General features: G+C 39.3%; 2 protein-coding genes across 3 annotated transcripts in view; both read left to right on the top strand.

Annotated features, from left to right (window-relative positions):
• Positions 1–5,594, top strand: part of sall4 (spalt-like transcription factor 4) — a 39,476-nt gene extending 33,882 nt beyond the window's left edge. For both annotated transcript variants that reach the window (XM_067445635.1, XM_067445634.1), the window contains 3 exons: positions 311–2,791; positions 2,877–3,181; positions 3,292–5,594. In XM_067445635.1, the coding sequence (XP_067301736.1) occupies positions 472–2,791; positions 2,877–3,181; positions 3,292–3,714 (3,048 nt within the window). In that variant the 5' untranslated portion in view covers positions 311–471 and the 3' untranslated portion in view covers positions 3,715–5,594. The remainder of the gene's footprint in view (positions 1–310; positions 2,792–2,876; positions 3,182–3,291) is intronic.
• Positions 5,595–6,720: 1,126 nt separating this feature from the next.
• LOC137078396 (probable phospholipid-transporting ATPase IIA) overlaps positions 6,721–16,702 on the top strand; it is a 77,499-nt gene continuing 67,517 nt past the window's right edge. The window contains exons 1-4 of the mRNA XM_067445636.1: positions 6,721–6,877; positions 8,627–8,771; positions 12,829–12,942; positions 13,040–13,148. Of these exons, the coding sequence (XP_067301737.1) occupies positions 6,810–6,877; positions 8,627–8,771; positions 12,829–12,942; positions 13,040–13,148 (436 nt within the window). The 5' untranslated portion in view covers positions 6,721–6,809. The remainder of the gene's footprint in view (positions 6,878–8,626; positions 8,772–12,828; positions 12,943–13,039; positions 13,149–16,702) is intronic.

Below are 16,702 nucleotides of genomic sequence, written 5' to 3'. Positions count from 1 at the left end.
GTTGAAACACTGTAGTATCATGGACGATTCTGAAAATTATTTTTTTGGGGTGAACTAACCCTTTAAGCTTTGTCTGTGAAACCAGGGGGGTAGTTTTTATTTGAATGTGTTTCCCAATGTTAAGCATCTGTTATGCAATGAAAATCTAAATTTGCCACTTCAGAATATAAATTCAAAGTAGAATTAGACTTCTGTTACTTTAATTAACAGTGAATACCGATAACATTTGTCTTCCTCATTTACAGCAAATTTATTACAAAAGTCATGTCTTCAACTGTCTTTTTTTTTTCCTTTTCTTTTTTTGCTGCAGGGATCTTGCACAAAGGTCAAAGTGAGGAGGATGGCAATGACGCTAAGCGGCGACGATCAGAGGAGACAAGGGTTTGCAACAAATGTTGCGCCGAGTTCTTCGACGAGGCTGAGTTTCTTGAACATGAGAGAAGTTGCACCAAGAGTCAGCAGGTAGTGATCATGAAAGATGGTGATGGGAGTGACGTGCCCTCTGAGTTGTCCCAGCGTTCTCCTGGTGATTTCCAGGGTGATCATGCCGATCAGTCTACCAGTAATTTGCATTCAAAGCACAGCACGGAGTCTGATGAAATGATGGAAGGAGAGATCATGCTGAACCAGGATGACCCCTCCAATCACGATCAACATGGGTCTGGCAGTCCAGACATGGGGTACTCGGCATCTTCCAAAATGCAAGACTCTAATGTGACTCTTGAGTCCATGGCTGCTACCAAAGTTGCTGTAACACAACACTCATCCAGTTCGTCCAATCAGAAGTCTCCACCCCCGCAACCACACCAAGATGCCATTCTTGCAATCCCCATGATCTTGGAACAGCTGGTCAGTCTCCAGCAACAGCAACTGCAGCAGATTCAGCTAACTGAGCAGATACGCATCCAAGTGGCCATGATGGCACCTCAGAGTCTCCACTCTGCAATGGGCGCTGCTGTGGATCCACTGAAAGCATTGGGTGCACATTTATCACAGCAGCTCTCGGCCGCAGCTGCCCTCATTGGCAAACGTACGGGCTCCCAGAACTTGTCCTTGGAAGCCTTGAAACAAGCGAAACTACCTCAATCCGCCACCATACCCTCATCCCTCGCTGGAGGTTTGGGCTCAATGCCCTTGAAAGCAGACATTAAAGGACTCCCTGATTTAGCTAGCCGACTTCCAGCGCTGCTTCCGCAATCTCCAGGGGTCATGGGATTACAAAGTCCCTTTAATACCCTCGCAGCAAGCATGGATCCCTCTAAAAAGGCAAAAAATAAGGTCCCTGTGATGCCAGAGTCAAAAAATGGCTCGGGTGAACACATGCTCAAGCACAAATGCAAGTTCTGTGGGAAAACATTTGGAAATGACAGCGCCCTACAAATACACTTGCGCTCACACACTGGCGAAAGGCCCTTTAAATGTAACATCTGTGGAAACCGTTTCACAACTAAAGGAAACCTCAAAGTGCATTTCCAGAGGCACAAAGAAAAATACCCACACATTAAGATGAATCCACATCCTGTACCAGAACACCTTGACAATATCCCTACAAACAATGGCATCCCTTATGGTATGTCTTTGCCCCCCATGGAGGAAAATAATTTCAGTGACACCAAACCAGTTTTGGGGCTTTCCTCAACAGGTCTCCATCCACCAGTGCTCCAAGCATTCAAGCCCTCATTTGATATTCCAGTAGGTGGGGACATCTACTCCCAGAGGCCTTCTTCATCGGGCAGTGACGGGGCATCTATTTCTTCCAGCATGTTCGGTCAGGAGATGGCGGGACTGGATCAGAGCAAAGATTCCTCGGATGCCCTGGCTGGATTGCACCACATAAATGGTAACAGTCTATCTGGCGAAAATGGCTCTGGCACTGCAAAGCTTCAGCAGATGGTAGATGGCTTGGAGAAAAGGACAAATGACCCAAATGAATGTGTTATTTGCCACCGTGTGCTGAGCTGCCAAAGTTCCCTCAAAATGCATTACCGCACACACACTGGTGAACGACCATACAAATGCAAAATCTGTGGCAGGGCTTTCTCCACCAAGGGCAACCTTAAAGCTCATTATGGAGTTCATAGGGCCAACACTCCGCTTAAGATGCAACACTCTTGTCCAATTTGTCATAAGAAGTTCACCAATGCAGTCGTCCTCCAGCAGCATATTCGTATGCACATGGGTGGCCAGATTCCCAACACCCCTCTGCCGGAAACTCAGTTTGAAAGCCCAGAAGCACTGGATGCTAGCATGATTGAGGATAAGAACATTGACTCCCATGGGCATGAAGAGAGTATGGAAGAGCAAGACTTGGATTTGGACAATCAGGAGAAGCTTAACAACTCTACAGAGCCCCAGCCCAACGCCAAAGATGATCAGGCTTTCCAAGGTCCACCATCTATGTTTACAGGCATCGCTGCTCTGGAGAACCACATGAAGAGCCTCACATCTGCACTGAACCTTCAACGGCAAAGCAGCACTGCTTCAGAGAGTGATAGCGGGCTGAAGGATTCCCCATCAGGGTGTGGGGAAATGGATTACAAGAATGGCCGCAGCCCGGCTGTGTCAGATTCTGTGTCCTTTCACTCTTCGTCCCCTATAGACATTCCCCTGAGTAATGGTCAGCCAAAATCCCCAGAATACACAAACCCAGACGATGGTACTAAATCCAGACCAGACTCTGATGCACCTCAAGATTTTTGTGAAAACAATGGAGCACTGGACTTGACCTCAAGCTTTGCTCCAAAACCCATCAAAGAGGAGCCAGGGTTGTCCTTCTCCAATGGCGACTATGGTATGTTTTGTTCATTTCAACATGCTTAACTGATGTTTTCTCTTCATGTTTTGCCAAAGTAATCCAATTTGTTGTTCTCTCTTAGGTTCTAGTCAGTTATCTTTCATGAGGGTGCCTCCAAGTCTGGTCAAACTCGAGATGCAGATCCCTCCCGAGACTCCCATGGGCAGCCACAACCTGTACAGCTCCCAGCTGCCTCAAGGAGCTGGTACTCCTCCTGCTACTTCTAGTGCTTCTCGACGGTCCACCAAACAACATCTCTGCAACATCTGTGGGAAAAACTTTTCATCTGCCAGTGCTCTGCAAATCCATGAACGTACACACACGGGCGAGAAGCCGTTCGCGTGCACAATTTGTGGCAGGGCTTTCACAACGAAGGGAAACCTCAAGGTAATCTTGTCTTTGATTCGGCTTCTTCTGTCTTTTTAACTGAATTGAAAATCAAACGCCCTGTGTATACCGCAGTAAGTCTCATGAACTCTTCTTTTTATATTTTACAGGTCCATGTTGGGACGCACATGTGGAATAATACAGCAAGGCGAGGTCAGCGCCTCTCATTGGATAACCCGATGGCTTTGATGGCCATGGGTGCCGAGTCCAAGATGATACCAGACATGCTGCCACCTCCAAAAGATTTGATTCCCCCACCGATTAATTTTGACCCATCGGTGTGGAACCAGTACGCTGCTGCCTTCACAAATGGGCTGACCATGAAGACCAATGAGATTTCAGTCATCCAAAATGGCGGCATCCCTTTACCAGGAAGTCTCGCAGGAGGTCCCTTAGTGGGCTCTACTGGGGGAATAACCAAGATGGAGTCCTCTCAGATGGGCATCCCTGGCACAGTTGCAGAAATGGAAAAGAATGGCTCTGAAAGCTTAGCAAAGTTTCCACATTTTATGGAGGAGGGTAAAGTGAATTAGAAAGTGAAAGGACTACAGACAAATGTTCCCAATCGACAGTCTGCATTGTGCTGATTGGCTTATGAGCCTGCTGAAATGTTAGGAACTGGGCTATTTATTAAGTCCTTAGTTGGTACAATCAATTAATGTAAGATTGCTTTTAAGAAGTTGCAAATGTTACATGCCCTTGTTAAATGAGCCTTTAACCTAATATGGGCAATGCCTTCCTTTTTGGACCCTTACATGCTAGCGATTACTTCTAATTGAATCTGATCTAACTACTGTAGTTATTTTTTTCCCCTTTTCTTTCTCTCTAATATATGCGGGTATTTTGTCAGTTTTATTTAGAAGTTGAATGTAAGTCTTACTTGAAATAGCTTTATCCCAGAGCAGTCTCATTAGTGATAGGACACTCTTGAGTTACATTGGGCTCAGCTCTATGACCCTCAGGAGGATCTCCGCCACAGGTGACCCGAGATCTCAATGTTTTAACAGTTAACATCTTGTTCATCTCTGCTTGACGTCTCATGGTCCTGTTCTTAGTTGCGTTCAATTTAATTTCCATTAGTCACAAAAATGACACCCATGGCATAGATGCCATACAGCAAATGTGTTTGTGGAATATGTGCCTAGAAAAATGTAATTAATTGCAATTAATTAACGTTCCACACAATCTACTGAATCTGCAGTTTCATTGATGGACATAGTAAATAGTTCTAGTATAGATATTTGTTTTGAAACTGGATTTCACTAAGTTATTATGAATCTTTGACTCTCAATATAGTTTCTATCTGCGCTTAATACCAAAAATGATTTCGCGAAGTGCCTGTCTTGGAGTTGTCCCCCCTACCCCCAATCGCAAAAGACACCACAGGATTGTAATAAAAAGGCGTTTTGGATTTCATCTTTTATTTAGACCAAAATATGCTATATTTTGCATTTAGCTGTAGCTTTTTCAAAAAGTTACTTAATTTTAATTTTGAAAGGGATTTAATTGGAGAATTGTTTTCTTGCTTTCAGTAGTCCTTATCAAATATTGGATTGAGCCGCTTTCATTTGAGACCTTTGATAGGAGTTGAAAAGGCCGGTATAATACTGAAATGCCTAATCATTCCTTGCACTTTATTTTTCCTCATTCTGCTAAGATCTGATATAAAACAAGCTTATGCCATTTACTCTGTGAATTTTTTTTCTTCTTTTTCTCTTGAAATCACTTGCTTGCTGCCGTTTTAGGATCCACTGAGTTTTAGAATTCTGTAAATTAGCCATTTACCATGCATTTTATATCTATGTGCTAAGCAGGCATGCATATCTTGTCCCAGAACGAATCTGCAGTCATTCTTATTCCAGGAAAGTCATGGTTTACACCCAGATGTGTATTGAGTGTTTGGACATGTTTTGAGATCGTAGCCATGCAGTCTTGGATGAAAGGAACGAACTTTTGTGTGTATGCACGCAGAGTATCTAAACCATAACTTTATGCTGGTCAAATTTCTACCTCATTTAGATGTCCTGTGTGTGGTGTGTTGTGTTTTTTTTTTTTTGCATTGTGTTTGGAGTTATGGTTGCATTGTGCCCCCATAACCTGCTGATTTCTGTAATATAATGAATGTATCGCCAGACACTTTGCACAACACTTGTTCGGAATAGGCAGACTCCTCCTGTAAATTCTCTTTCTAATATGCATTTACCAAGTTGTGCCTTTTTCCCCCCTAGATGTAAAAAAAAAAAAAGGTGGTGTCTGATCTTGGTTAAATGGGGTCATGTCTGTATGATTGTTCAAATATTGAGTCTGTTTTAGGCTTGTTTACAGTGTAGACTTTTTGTAAATGTTTGCTTTTTGTTTGTCCCCCTTCCGTTCTGATATTTTTGAGAATAAAACCAAGGATGACTTTTCCAAATTGTTGTTTTGTTTAAATCATTTCAAGACAATTGAGGACACCAAGGTGGATTATCAACTATGATTAATACTTTATAGAATATAAATGGATTCTAATGTAGGAAAATTGCATTTTTATTACCCCTGTCATTTCCTCGACGTAAGAAGAACATGTCTGTAGAAAGTAATTTTGTTTGCCGAATAGCTCTCATGGTCTTAGATTACTTAAAAGGACCGTCTCTGTGATCATCGGGTTGGTGAATTCCTTTACAAAAGTGCGGTCTCTGTATCATGGTGTTGGATTAAAGAGCACTGTGGTATTAAATATCATAGACATTGAAACTATACTGAATTTTGTGTTATGTACTGAATTGGTTACCAATTTGCTTACAAAAAAGTATGGTGAATACTATGGCAATTTAAAATGTAGTTTGTACTTTTTGAATGTTTTTGTAAGGGACTATTAAAGACATTGTACTTCGAATAACATGATTAAATTTTGTACTTTTTTTTTTTTTTTTTTTAAAGGGATGGTTCACCCAAAAATGAAAAATCTGTCATTTACTCACCCATATGCTTTTCCAAACCTGTATCAGTTTCTTCTATTAAACACAAGAAATTCTATTTTAAAGAATGTTGTTGGTAACAAGTTGACGGTAGCCATTGACTTTTTTTTTTTTTTTCTATTATGGAAGTCAATGGCAACTGTCTGGTTACCATTTTTTTAAACAACCAATGGTTAACATTACAACAATTTTTTGTATTCATCAGAAGAATGAAACTCGTACAGGTTTATTAAATGTTGGCAATGACTTTGAAGTGAATGGCATGTCTGATTGGCAACATTCTTTAAAATATATTTTGAGTTCAACAGAAACTCATGATTGGAATATCTAGAGGGGAGAGTAAATGATGAACATTTACATTTTTGGGTGAACTATCCCTTTAAAAGAAGTTACACTTTTCACATTTTAGTCAAACGTGTGCGTTCATCTAAGATAAAAACATTGTAGCCTATGTTTGGAATGGCATATTATGAAAAAAAGTACAGAAGCAAGTCAATAAGGACATAGTTTGAGTATATGGCATAGTCTAAAAAGAAGGCATAATGATAAACGGATAGCTGAACCACAGACCAGTGTGCTAATCTGGATGTGTCCCATCATGCTGAACGCGCAGCCCAACCCATCAGCCTCCGCCCAGCGAGCGGGCGACGTCTGCTCCACTGCGGACAACAATGACGGACAACATTCCGCTGCAGCCCGTCCGACACAAAAAACGACATGACAACAAACGAAGAGACGGGTAAGAGCATGAAACGACGTTAAATCAACGTAAAATTGTGTCGGGTGGAAAATGGAGGCTTTGTTTATGGACGATGTATGTGAGATAGCATAGTGGCTAACAGCCCAGCAGCAACCCTAACCAGGAAAAATAATGTTGATAACGACATTATATCGCGACATGGAACTAGCTCTTTATTTATTTTGTATATCATTGAATATTCTTCATGAAGATGTCGTCTAAGCGAATTTAGCGTCTTGATATTATAGGAGAGACAAGTGCACATCCTTGTTCCGGGACACAGGTGAATTGTTGTCAAAAGGTCACAGTATTTCTCCTTAGTCCTTATGTATTCCGTCATGCTCTTTGAAAACACTTTTTTTGCAAGGCCGCTTGTGAGAATGGGCGACACTATAGGCACCCAGACGAAGCTTTTATTGCAATATAATGCTTGGCTATTCATAATGGCCCTTACAAATAAAATAGCTTTGATGCCATTAACGTTATATTGCTGCGGTGGCTTGCAGAAAAGCACCATAGCTACCAGCATGTTGTTTGGACATGGACATGGTATTCCTTTAAATATATCAGACTAGGCAATAAATTGCACATACACTCCATTTAAACAATGTATTTTATTTGTGAACTGCAGCTGTTCTTTTTATAATTTATAAATTCTTTCAATATATTTTATGATCATCAGTCATGCTTGGTAAACACTGTCACAGACGCAAAGATGTATCTTTAATTTAATTTATTTATAAAGCTCAAATAAACACAATAATTGCCCACCACTGTGCTATACAGAAAATAAGGTATATATATATATATATATATATATATATATATATATATATATATATATAAAAATATAAAAATAACTAAATGTACAGAAGATAGGGGTCTCAGAGAATAAAGGAATAGCCTAGGTCCCGCAACTGCAAACATGCAGCCACACGCGGACTTTGACCTTCATCTGGGATGGGACAGAGGATTATTGTTTGTGGACCACAACTATCTGTTCAGCTTTAAAAGTTCAGACAAATAAAGAAGGTGCCAGACCATAGGGATTTATATAAGGTGTCTTTAATTTCACCAAGCTGATTCCTCACTAAAAAACCCTCACAGTCATGTTTTCAGGCCTTTTTAAGTTTGTTTCTGACATGACACAAAGTGGTGATGTCTAAGCGGCTGAGCTGTTTACTTAATTTTTAATTAGTCTTCCTATTAACCAGCATTTTTGACGGTTTTGAGGACTCAGAACATGGACAAACCAGTCATATCCAATCATAGGCAATCATAGGCATTGCCTCCTCTCACATGACTTTCCATTCATCCCGTTTATTCTCACTTATCCCCCACTAAACCCATCGCACCTTGAGGGGGTCTGCTAAAGCTCAAAGGACTCAGGGGAGGCAAGAGACACACAGACTCCCGCTGTAACTTTACCTGCTGGGGTAAACAGGTAACACTGTTACTTAAGAAAAAACAGTGATACACTTTTTAATGTCATAATAATGTCACCTGTAAGGAAGTACAATTCCAAATATATAGCTATCATTCTTGATAAGAGGTTGTTTGATGAAGGTGTAGGTAGGAGGCAGACTGTGAGAGCTAATATTTACTGACATGGTTTTGTTGCTTGCTTAAAAGTATTTCTGTGGCTGCACTGAAAATTCCAGCATATGTATGTGTTAAGTTACTTTCTGTTAAACGGTCACAAATTACTTTATGTACATTTCCATATTAATTGAATGTCATTGTATTTAGGTGCTGCCCATGGTCCAGATGCTGCGGAGGGGGCGATTTCCGTCCGCGGACCGTGTGGTTGGGCCACCCGGAAAAGAGAGAGCAGAGATACCCAAGAAATGTCATAAACAACCAGAAATACAATTTCTTCACCTTCCTGCCTGGGGTAAGTGACTACAAATGCTCAGAGAGAAGTTGGTGTTAACCACCAGAGTCATTTAAGAACGTGTTGAGCAATGGTTTATGTTGCTCAACATGTTCATTGATTGCTCTGGTGGTTAACAGAGTTGCCCATGACATGTTTAAAACATCTAAAATTGGAGGATTTCCTGTGTTTTCTTCCTTTTTATATCCAAGTGTTAAACGTTCATAAATATTGCTTCTTGTAGAGGAGAGCTGTGCTATTTAATTTGTGATCAGTGTTGATTTTAATCAATTCTAAATACTTTCATAAAAGTCCTTAATATTGACTGTGACCAATAAGCAACCATCTAGTCACATCCTAGCAACCATCCAGATCTCCCTAGCAACCGTAGAACACCTAGAACATCAGTAGCTGCTTTTCCATCGCCAGGCTGAACGGTTCTTAGAATAGTAATTACTAATTACCTAGGCAACGACTGACGCATTTGTATTACATTCCAAAGAGCTCCGTTATCAGCCCCACAGTGGAAAATGAAACCATATCCAGGTTGGCACGGAATGGAACAGTTAAGCAAAGAGAACTGTTTGGCCTGACGGTGGAAAAATGGCTAGTGTAGCAATTCCTTTGCCACCATCCAATACAACCTAACACAGGGTTGTCCAAATGTGGTCCTGGAGGGCCACTGTCCTGCAGAGTTTAGCTTTAACCTGGCTCACACACCTGCATGTAAGTTTCTAGTATGCCTAGTAAGAGCTTGGGTGTGTCTCAATCAGCTCCCTAGCTCCCAAGCCCGTGAATCAGTACACTAAAAAAACAACAACAAAAAAAGTGTTTGGACAAAATCAATTTAATTGAGGGCATTAAATATGTGTAGCACCAACTCATAAAAACAATTTCATGAAATTAAATCTAATAGAGTTGGTCCAACTCAGTTTGATCAAATACAGTTGAAATAATGACTTTTTTTATTCTTGTTAAACTTAAATTAATAATCAATTAAACACGATTTCATACATCAATACACAATGTATATAATAAACAAATAAGAAAAGACTTGTCACTCCAGACACTAGCATAGATCGTTGGAGAAACTGAACATTAAACATTAACTTACTTTAACTAACAACATATTTCCCTTTCTGAAAAGTACATAAAATAGCGCTTTAATCTCTAAATGTACTCTCCTAATGCAGGCCCTTGCAAAGCATGCTAGAAACTAAAGATCCGCTGCCTAGTTAGTTATGTAAACAAAAAATGATTCATGCAGTTTAGCACACATTACTTAAGTGAACTTCATTTTTAAATGTAATATGTTGATTGACCACAATTACCAAGTGGAATCACGGGGAATTGTCTATTCTTTTTTATTACTGGCTGTTCGTAGACTATTACATTTATATTAGTTTAGCTAGTAGGTTTAGCTGTGGTATCGAAATTGGAATTGAGGATTGTGAATTTTCACTAATAGCTAAACTTTAGTTTTGTGTCATATCTGCCTGTTTTTGTGTCACGGCTGGTAAATTTTTTTTATTTTGCTCCGTAAATTTTCTTAAGTTGACAGCTAAATAAATAAATTATAATGTTCTAATGCTATATTATGTTCATTACCTGTCAAGCAATGTGTGTTTAATTTATGCTGAAATATAATGAAATAGATGTTTTTAAAAATACAAACCATTATCTTGTGTAATATGTAGTGAGTTAGCTAACGTGATTTAAGTTTTGCGCTTCAGAGCTTCCATTAGGGGAACATGGTGAGCATCGACGCTCCCTGGTTTTCACGGTGCAGTGTGGGACTTTTTAGGGAGCGGACGTTTCAGTGCCTTGAAAGGAATTTGTGATTTGAGGCAGGCCTTAGGCTATGTCTACATTAATTCAGATACATGTGAAAGCGGCGTTTTTGCTTCAAAAGGCTCTCCATCCACACAAACGTTTTCAAAAGTTTCTCGTCCACACTAGCCACATTTACATGCACACTTTTTTGTCATTCCAATTAAATGTGCATATTCCGATTGAAAGATTCAGTGGACTGTTTACATGAGACATTATCTAAACCGATCTGGGGTTTACATGCGCTGACTTTCAATCGCAATCATCACAGAGCAGTTTGTCTGCCACATCAGAAATGTCCACTCTGTCCTCTCCAGCAGCTGGAATGTGTTCACGGATGCCATAGCAACTCTCAATGGCCACCAGGACTTATACGGTTTTATAAAAGCTATTTATTTATTGTAAAGTGTAAATCATCTCAGAAAAAATAAATTCTTCTGTCAGGCGCAGTTGAAAGTAAAAAGTGCCTGGGACAAACGCTGTCAAGATGAGAGGATGTAGCCGGGCTATGTCTGTGTCATTATGCCAACATTATCTTCATAACTTCTAACGAAATAAACAGTTTACCCCTCAGCAAAATTAACTTTCCTTTCAACATTATAGCCTGCGTGTGAGCGCGGAGCGCGGTCAGTGGTGAAGGGGCGCTGTGTATCACGTCACATAAGGACACACACTGAAAAGTTATCGGGTCAGGTCGTTAACATGGTTACATTTTTAGTTTGATCAGTTCATGAAAAGGTTTATCCCACCCCTCTCAAACCGATTACAATTTCATTCGGTTTAGGCATTTTTATTCCCATTGAGGTGTTTATATGGAGCATTTTCATTCGGATTGGACTTTTAAACTGATTACAGTGCTTCATGTAAACGCACCTACTGAAACGTCACACAACTGCGCCTGTGTAAAACCTCATAAAAGCGCCCTGGAGATGTTACAGATGGAATCACGCAATTCTTCTGACAGGATCATTTTATTTAGCAAAATATCTCATCATTCACTGAGGCGTCCAGGATGCACTCACTCACCACTACGTGTTTGGACTAAAACACTGCTGTTCTCATGTTTTGCACAGGACAACAAATGCGAGTACATTTTCTGTCATCTTTGCAGGACTGCGATATGAAGTGTGCAAACTGCAAAGTAACATATTTTAGCTACTGTGTAAAAGTTAATAGCACATAACTGGTATAAAACATGAATATCTATCGGTACAATATGCGTCACATATGCGTCATTTTTTTCAAATACCTCAGTTTTCACACAAGCATCACTTGCTTTTCATGGCAGAAAATGTAAAAATGTTCTTTCCTCATGCTATGCCAAATGTCACCACTTTAAAAACAACCTTGACCAGATTGCTGTATGGAAAAAATATTTTTGCATTGCAAATGGCGTCTGGTTCTTTTGAATGATTTGAAGGACAAATGATAATCAGAGTTGAATTCTGAATGTTTTGTTAATGAGTAGAACTCTGTCATATAGCAAACAGCGAGGTGGCTTAATGTAAACACTTTAAGCTCTGTTGGCATTGACCAAGAGTTGACCAAATGTCATTCTAGCTGAACAATGATTCCTACTGTAGCCCAAAAGTGTTTAATTATTGATGAAAATAGGTTGAAGTGAATCTGAAAATAATTTTCAATGAAAACCCCCTAATATCACTAAACAAATATATAAATGTGAACCTTTTTTCATCAAGGACAATCAAATTGATTTAACATTGCCAGTAAAGACGTTTATAATGTTACACAAGATTTCATGTATCAAATAAATGCTGTTCTTTTGAAATTTCTATTCAATAAATAATCCTGTAAATAAATGATCACGATTTCCTCAAGAATATGACTCAGTACATCTGCTGATGATATTATAATAATAAATGTTTCTTGATCATCAAATCCTCATATTAGAATGATTTCTGAAGGATCATGTGACAGAAGACTGGAGGAATGATGATAAATTCAGCTTTGATTACAGGAATAATTTACTTTTTTAACTGTATTACAATTATAAAACATAGATTTTAAATTGTAATAATATTTCACAATATTACTGACCCCAAACTTTAAAACGGTAGTGTATGAATCTTTAGTATCATGGTATATATCATAGTACAATCACTTTTGCCAAGTTTTGTTCAATCTGTGATCTGTAAAATAATGTCACATCTGGTTTAAAATAAAATTATATTTGTATCAGTTAACAAATGCTGTTGTTTTACTCATCGCCATGTGTTTGTGTTTACAGGTGTTGTTTAACCAGTTTAAGTACTTCTTCAACCTGTACTTTCTGCTGCTGGCCTGCTCACAGTTTGTGAACGAGCTCAGATTAGGGGCCCTGTACACATACTGGGTTCCTCTGGTGAGTCATATGAATACAGTTTTGGTTATGATATATAGGCCTAATACTAATGTTCATACAGTCAAATTATAATACATTTTTCTGCTTTTTCCATCAGGGGTTCGTTTTGATTATTACGATCGTGAGGGAAGCTGTTGAGGAAATACGATGTTATCTACGAGACAAGGAGGTCAATTCACAGATCTACAGCAAACTGTCCACAAGAGGTAAACTATTGTTTCCACTGATAAAGCATGCTGTGTGCTAGGGAGTTTGTGGTGGTGGTTTAATTGGATGACATTGAATGAAGCTGATTCCTTAAGTGTAGATTTGTTAAATCCATGTGATAAAAGTGAGCAATCAGCTGGAGAACATTACATTATTTGCTGGTTTTGCACATTTCACTTGTACGTTCAAGTTTTAGGATTTGGTATAGATTTGAATGTGAATTTTGATTCCCTATTCAAGGATTTTTTTATGTAAATGTGTTGGAATAACAACCCTCTAAGCTTGAGTCGCCATTGGCTAATGCATTTTTGATTTTACCAGCTAGACCTTTACATGGATGGCAAGATCAATGCAATTAAGAAAATTCTACCTAAATATAATTCTATAGAAATACAAAATACACATTTCAAACACTATTAAAGTAAACAAATAAGAGCATTTAAATGAAGAAAAAAAAAAATACATAAAGAAAATTATTTATTTAAAGGTGCACTATACAACTTTCCGAACCACTAGAGGGCACCTATTCAAAACAAATGCGTAGTTTGAGCGCAGCATCTTGGGATATGTGGTCTTAACCTCACAGCCGGTGGAAAATAGGAAAAAAATTTCTCGAGCAGAAATCATGTTCATCTATGCGGTTATTAACGTTACTGTAGTGTAAAGCAGAGCAGGACCGAGTGTTGAGGAGCTGAGCAAAGCTGCTGGAGCGATTGTTAAACAAATACCCGCCTCGCAAATACCGGGACTTTTATTATGACGGGACGGGACTCAGTCGCCGGGCGCCTGCACTGATCCGCTCTTCCGGTTATGATTATGAGGTAATGCAGCTCTGTTTATCATATTAGATACATTTAAGTGTGTTGAAAATCATGTTATGACGTTACTCCGTGCGTTCAATTGTTCACACTGCTAAGAGTAAATCGCTTCGGCCAAATAAAAGCCGAAACCGAGGGTAGCGCAGATATGACTCAATTGACAGGCGACTTCATCAAACGCTATGCTGACACGTCCCGGTCCTTAGTTAAAATAGCAATTTTCTCACAATTTACAAATAGTTGGACACATTTGGGATATTGTAGGTACTCAACTGAACAAAATATATAACACTGGCCTAGTGGTTTTTGGATATTTTACTGCAAAAATACTACATAGTGCACCTTTAAACTTAAAAAAATAATTAAGATCAGTTAATCAAACTACAAGCAATAGCACAAATAAACACAATAGAACAAAAAAAAAAAACTCAGTTTTTACAAGTTGACCTAACAGAATTTAGATACAGATTAGGTAGAATAGGTACAGAAAACCAGAAATCAGCAGGAATATTAGGATACTGTCACTTTAAGACATATTGCAGGGAACCAATAAACTGATACTGTAAGCATGCGTTTTCTCTCTCGACAGTTTACGTTCCATTTAAAACGTATGTGCTATAGTGCTGGGGAACGATTAATCATGTTTAATTCAATCCAAAATAAAAGTTTGTGTTTACATAATATATGTGTGTGTACTGTATACACATGTATGTATATACTTAAAGGGGGGGTGAAATGCTGTTTCATGCATACTGATCTTTTTACACTGTTAAAGACTTGGATTCCCATACTAAACATGGACAAAGTTTCAAAAGTTAAGGTGGACGTTTGATGGGAGTATTTCTTTGTCAAAAATACTACTTCCGGTTAGTCATAAGTTTCGGCAAGTTTTTTGCGATCATGCGTCCCCTTTGACGTTAATGGGGGCGGAATTTCCTTGTATGGGCCGTACGGGCAATTCTACCGGAAGAGCGTGAGAGAGAGAGTGGGAGAGAGCGAAAGCAACAGCCTACGCCCATCAAAGCGCTGGCTCGTAGGCTGCGCTGCACAGGTGATGTGCACAATTACAATGTCACCAAAAAAGTGCGTTTTTGGTTGCCAGACCAAGACAGTCCTGCACAGATTCCCCAAAAACCCCGCGGTAAGGCAACAGTGGATGGAATTTGCTTTTCCGGATCAGCAACTGAGTTGCGCGAATGTTTATATCTGTTCGCTGCATTTCGGTGCCGACTGTTTCATAAACAAGGCCCAGTTCGACGCCGGATTTTCTGATCGCCTAATGCTGAAGGATGGAGCAGTCCCAACGATAAAGGTCCCAACGTTAGAACCGCAGGCTGTGAGTAAGACTGCTTCAAATGTCTGTGTTTTTGCCAATGCCCATCAAGTAGCCCAAACATGATCACGTATAGTTAATTGATCAATGGAGCATGCGATGTGTAGTGCGTGTACATTTGTTTAGCTGGCCATTATATGTGTAACTTTATGTTTGTGTATTGTAAAAGCACTCCAAACAACAATACACAAAGAGTGGGGAAATATGTTGAACTAAATAAGCGCGCTTCTTCATTCAAATGCGCTACTATTCCGTGTCTTTCTATGTAAACACTAACTTAACCTGCCGTGCAAAACCAGTCCGCTTACTAACGTTACAATTGTCAACACAAACCACGCGTAAACACACACACACACGTGCACAACTGCACTTCCCACATGTACACCTTCAAAGACAAAAATACGACGATATAATTCAAGTATAAATATGTAAATAACACAAGCCGCTAAGCATATTATATAGTTAGTGTATAACTTGTACCACATAGAGACGTCCTGCTCTAGTCGTTTTTGCTGCTGCTCCTGTTCAACTGCAGCCTCTGGGTCTGATTCCGGATCATAGATGTATAGCTGTATCTGATTAAAAGCCATATTTTTATTTTGAATACGTTTTTTCCTGCTGTTAGGGATGACACAGCTTTACGACGCACTCGACTCAACCCAATAGCAGCAGCGCACACACGTCATTATTTAGCTCCGCTCACACGACACGCCCCCACCCGCTCGGCTTTTTTCGGAAAGACTCGGAACAGCGCATCTTTCTTATATAATTATAAAAAAAATAAAGACTTTTCGGAGATATGCAGGATGCAATGCTACTCTATAGGTACTCAAGATTGACATGACACTGACTGAAACTGAGTGTTTCACCCCCCCTTTAAGAAATACTGTCATGTATATACTGTATTTATAATTTATCTTGTATATAAATATAATTTATTTATAAAAAATATGAAATCAAAATTGACCCTATTTACTTTGTTAGCACACTCTTTGTTAGAGTTTAGGGTGAACAATTAATCCATGTAAGTTAATACACAGAAAAATAAAGTTTTCCGTCATAATCTTTACTCAAAATCTGAAAAGGAACTTTTGGTATGGAATGGCGTTCCTTTTCCGATGATGTCAGTTTGACGGCTCGGGTTTAAATATCCTTGTTATGGATATTGTGAGTTTTTGTGTGAAAGTATTGCTGTGTGCAGCGCATTGAATTCAAGATGAGGATTTTTTGATTACATTTTTTATTTTTGCAATGGATATCATTTTTACATTGATTCATTAGTCTCAGCCTCAGATGTCACGCCAGAGACCGTTGGCTGAACATGCGTGGAGCTTGCAAAATTGGTAGCCAGTAGGCTATTGTGCCTTCCATTCGGGCTACCAAAATGTGGCCCGATGGGCTA

Source organism: Pseudorasbora parva, chromosome 6, assembly GCF_024679245.1.
Source record: "Pseudorasbora parva isolate DD20220531a chromosome 6, ASM2467924v1, whole genome shotgun sequence".
Taxonomy (NCBI): domain Eukaryota; kingdom Metazoa; phylum Chordata; class Actinopteri; order Cypriniformes; family Gobionidae; genus Pseudorasbora; species Pseudorasbora parva.
Note: the sequence above shows the minus strand (reverse complement) of the source record. Positions and strands in the feature narration are given on the sequence as shown.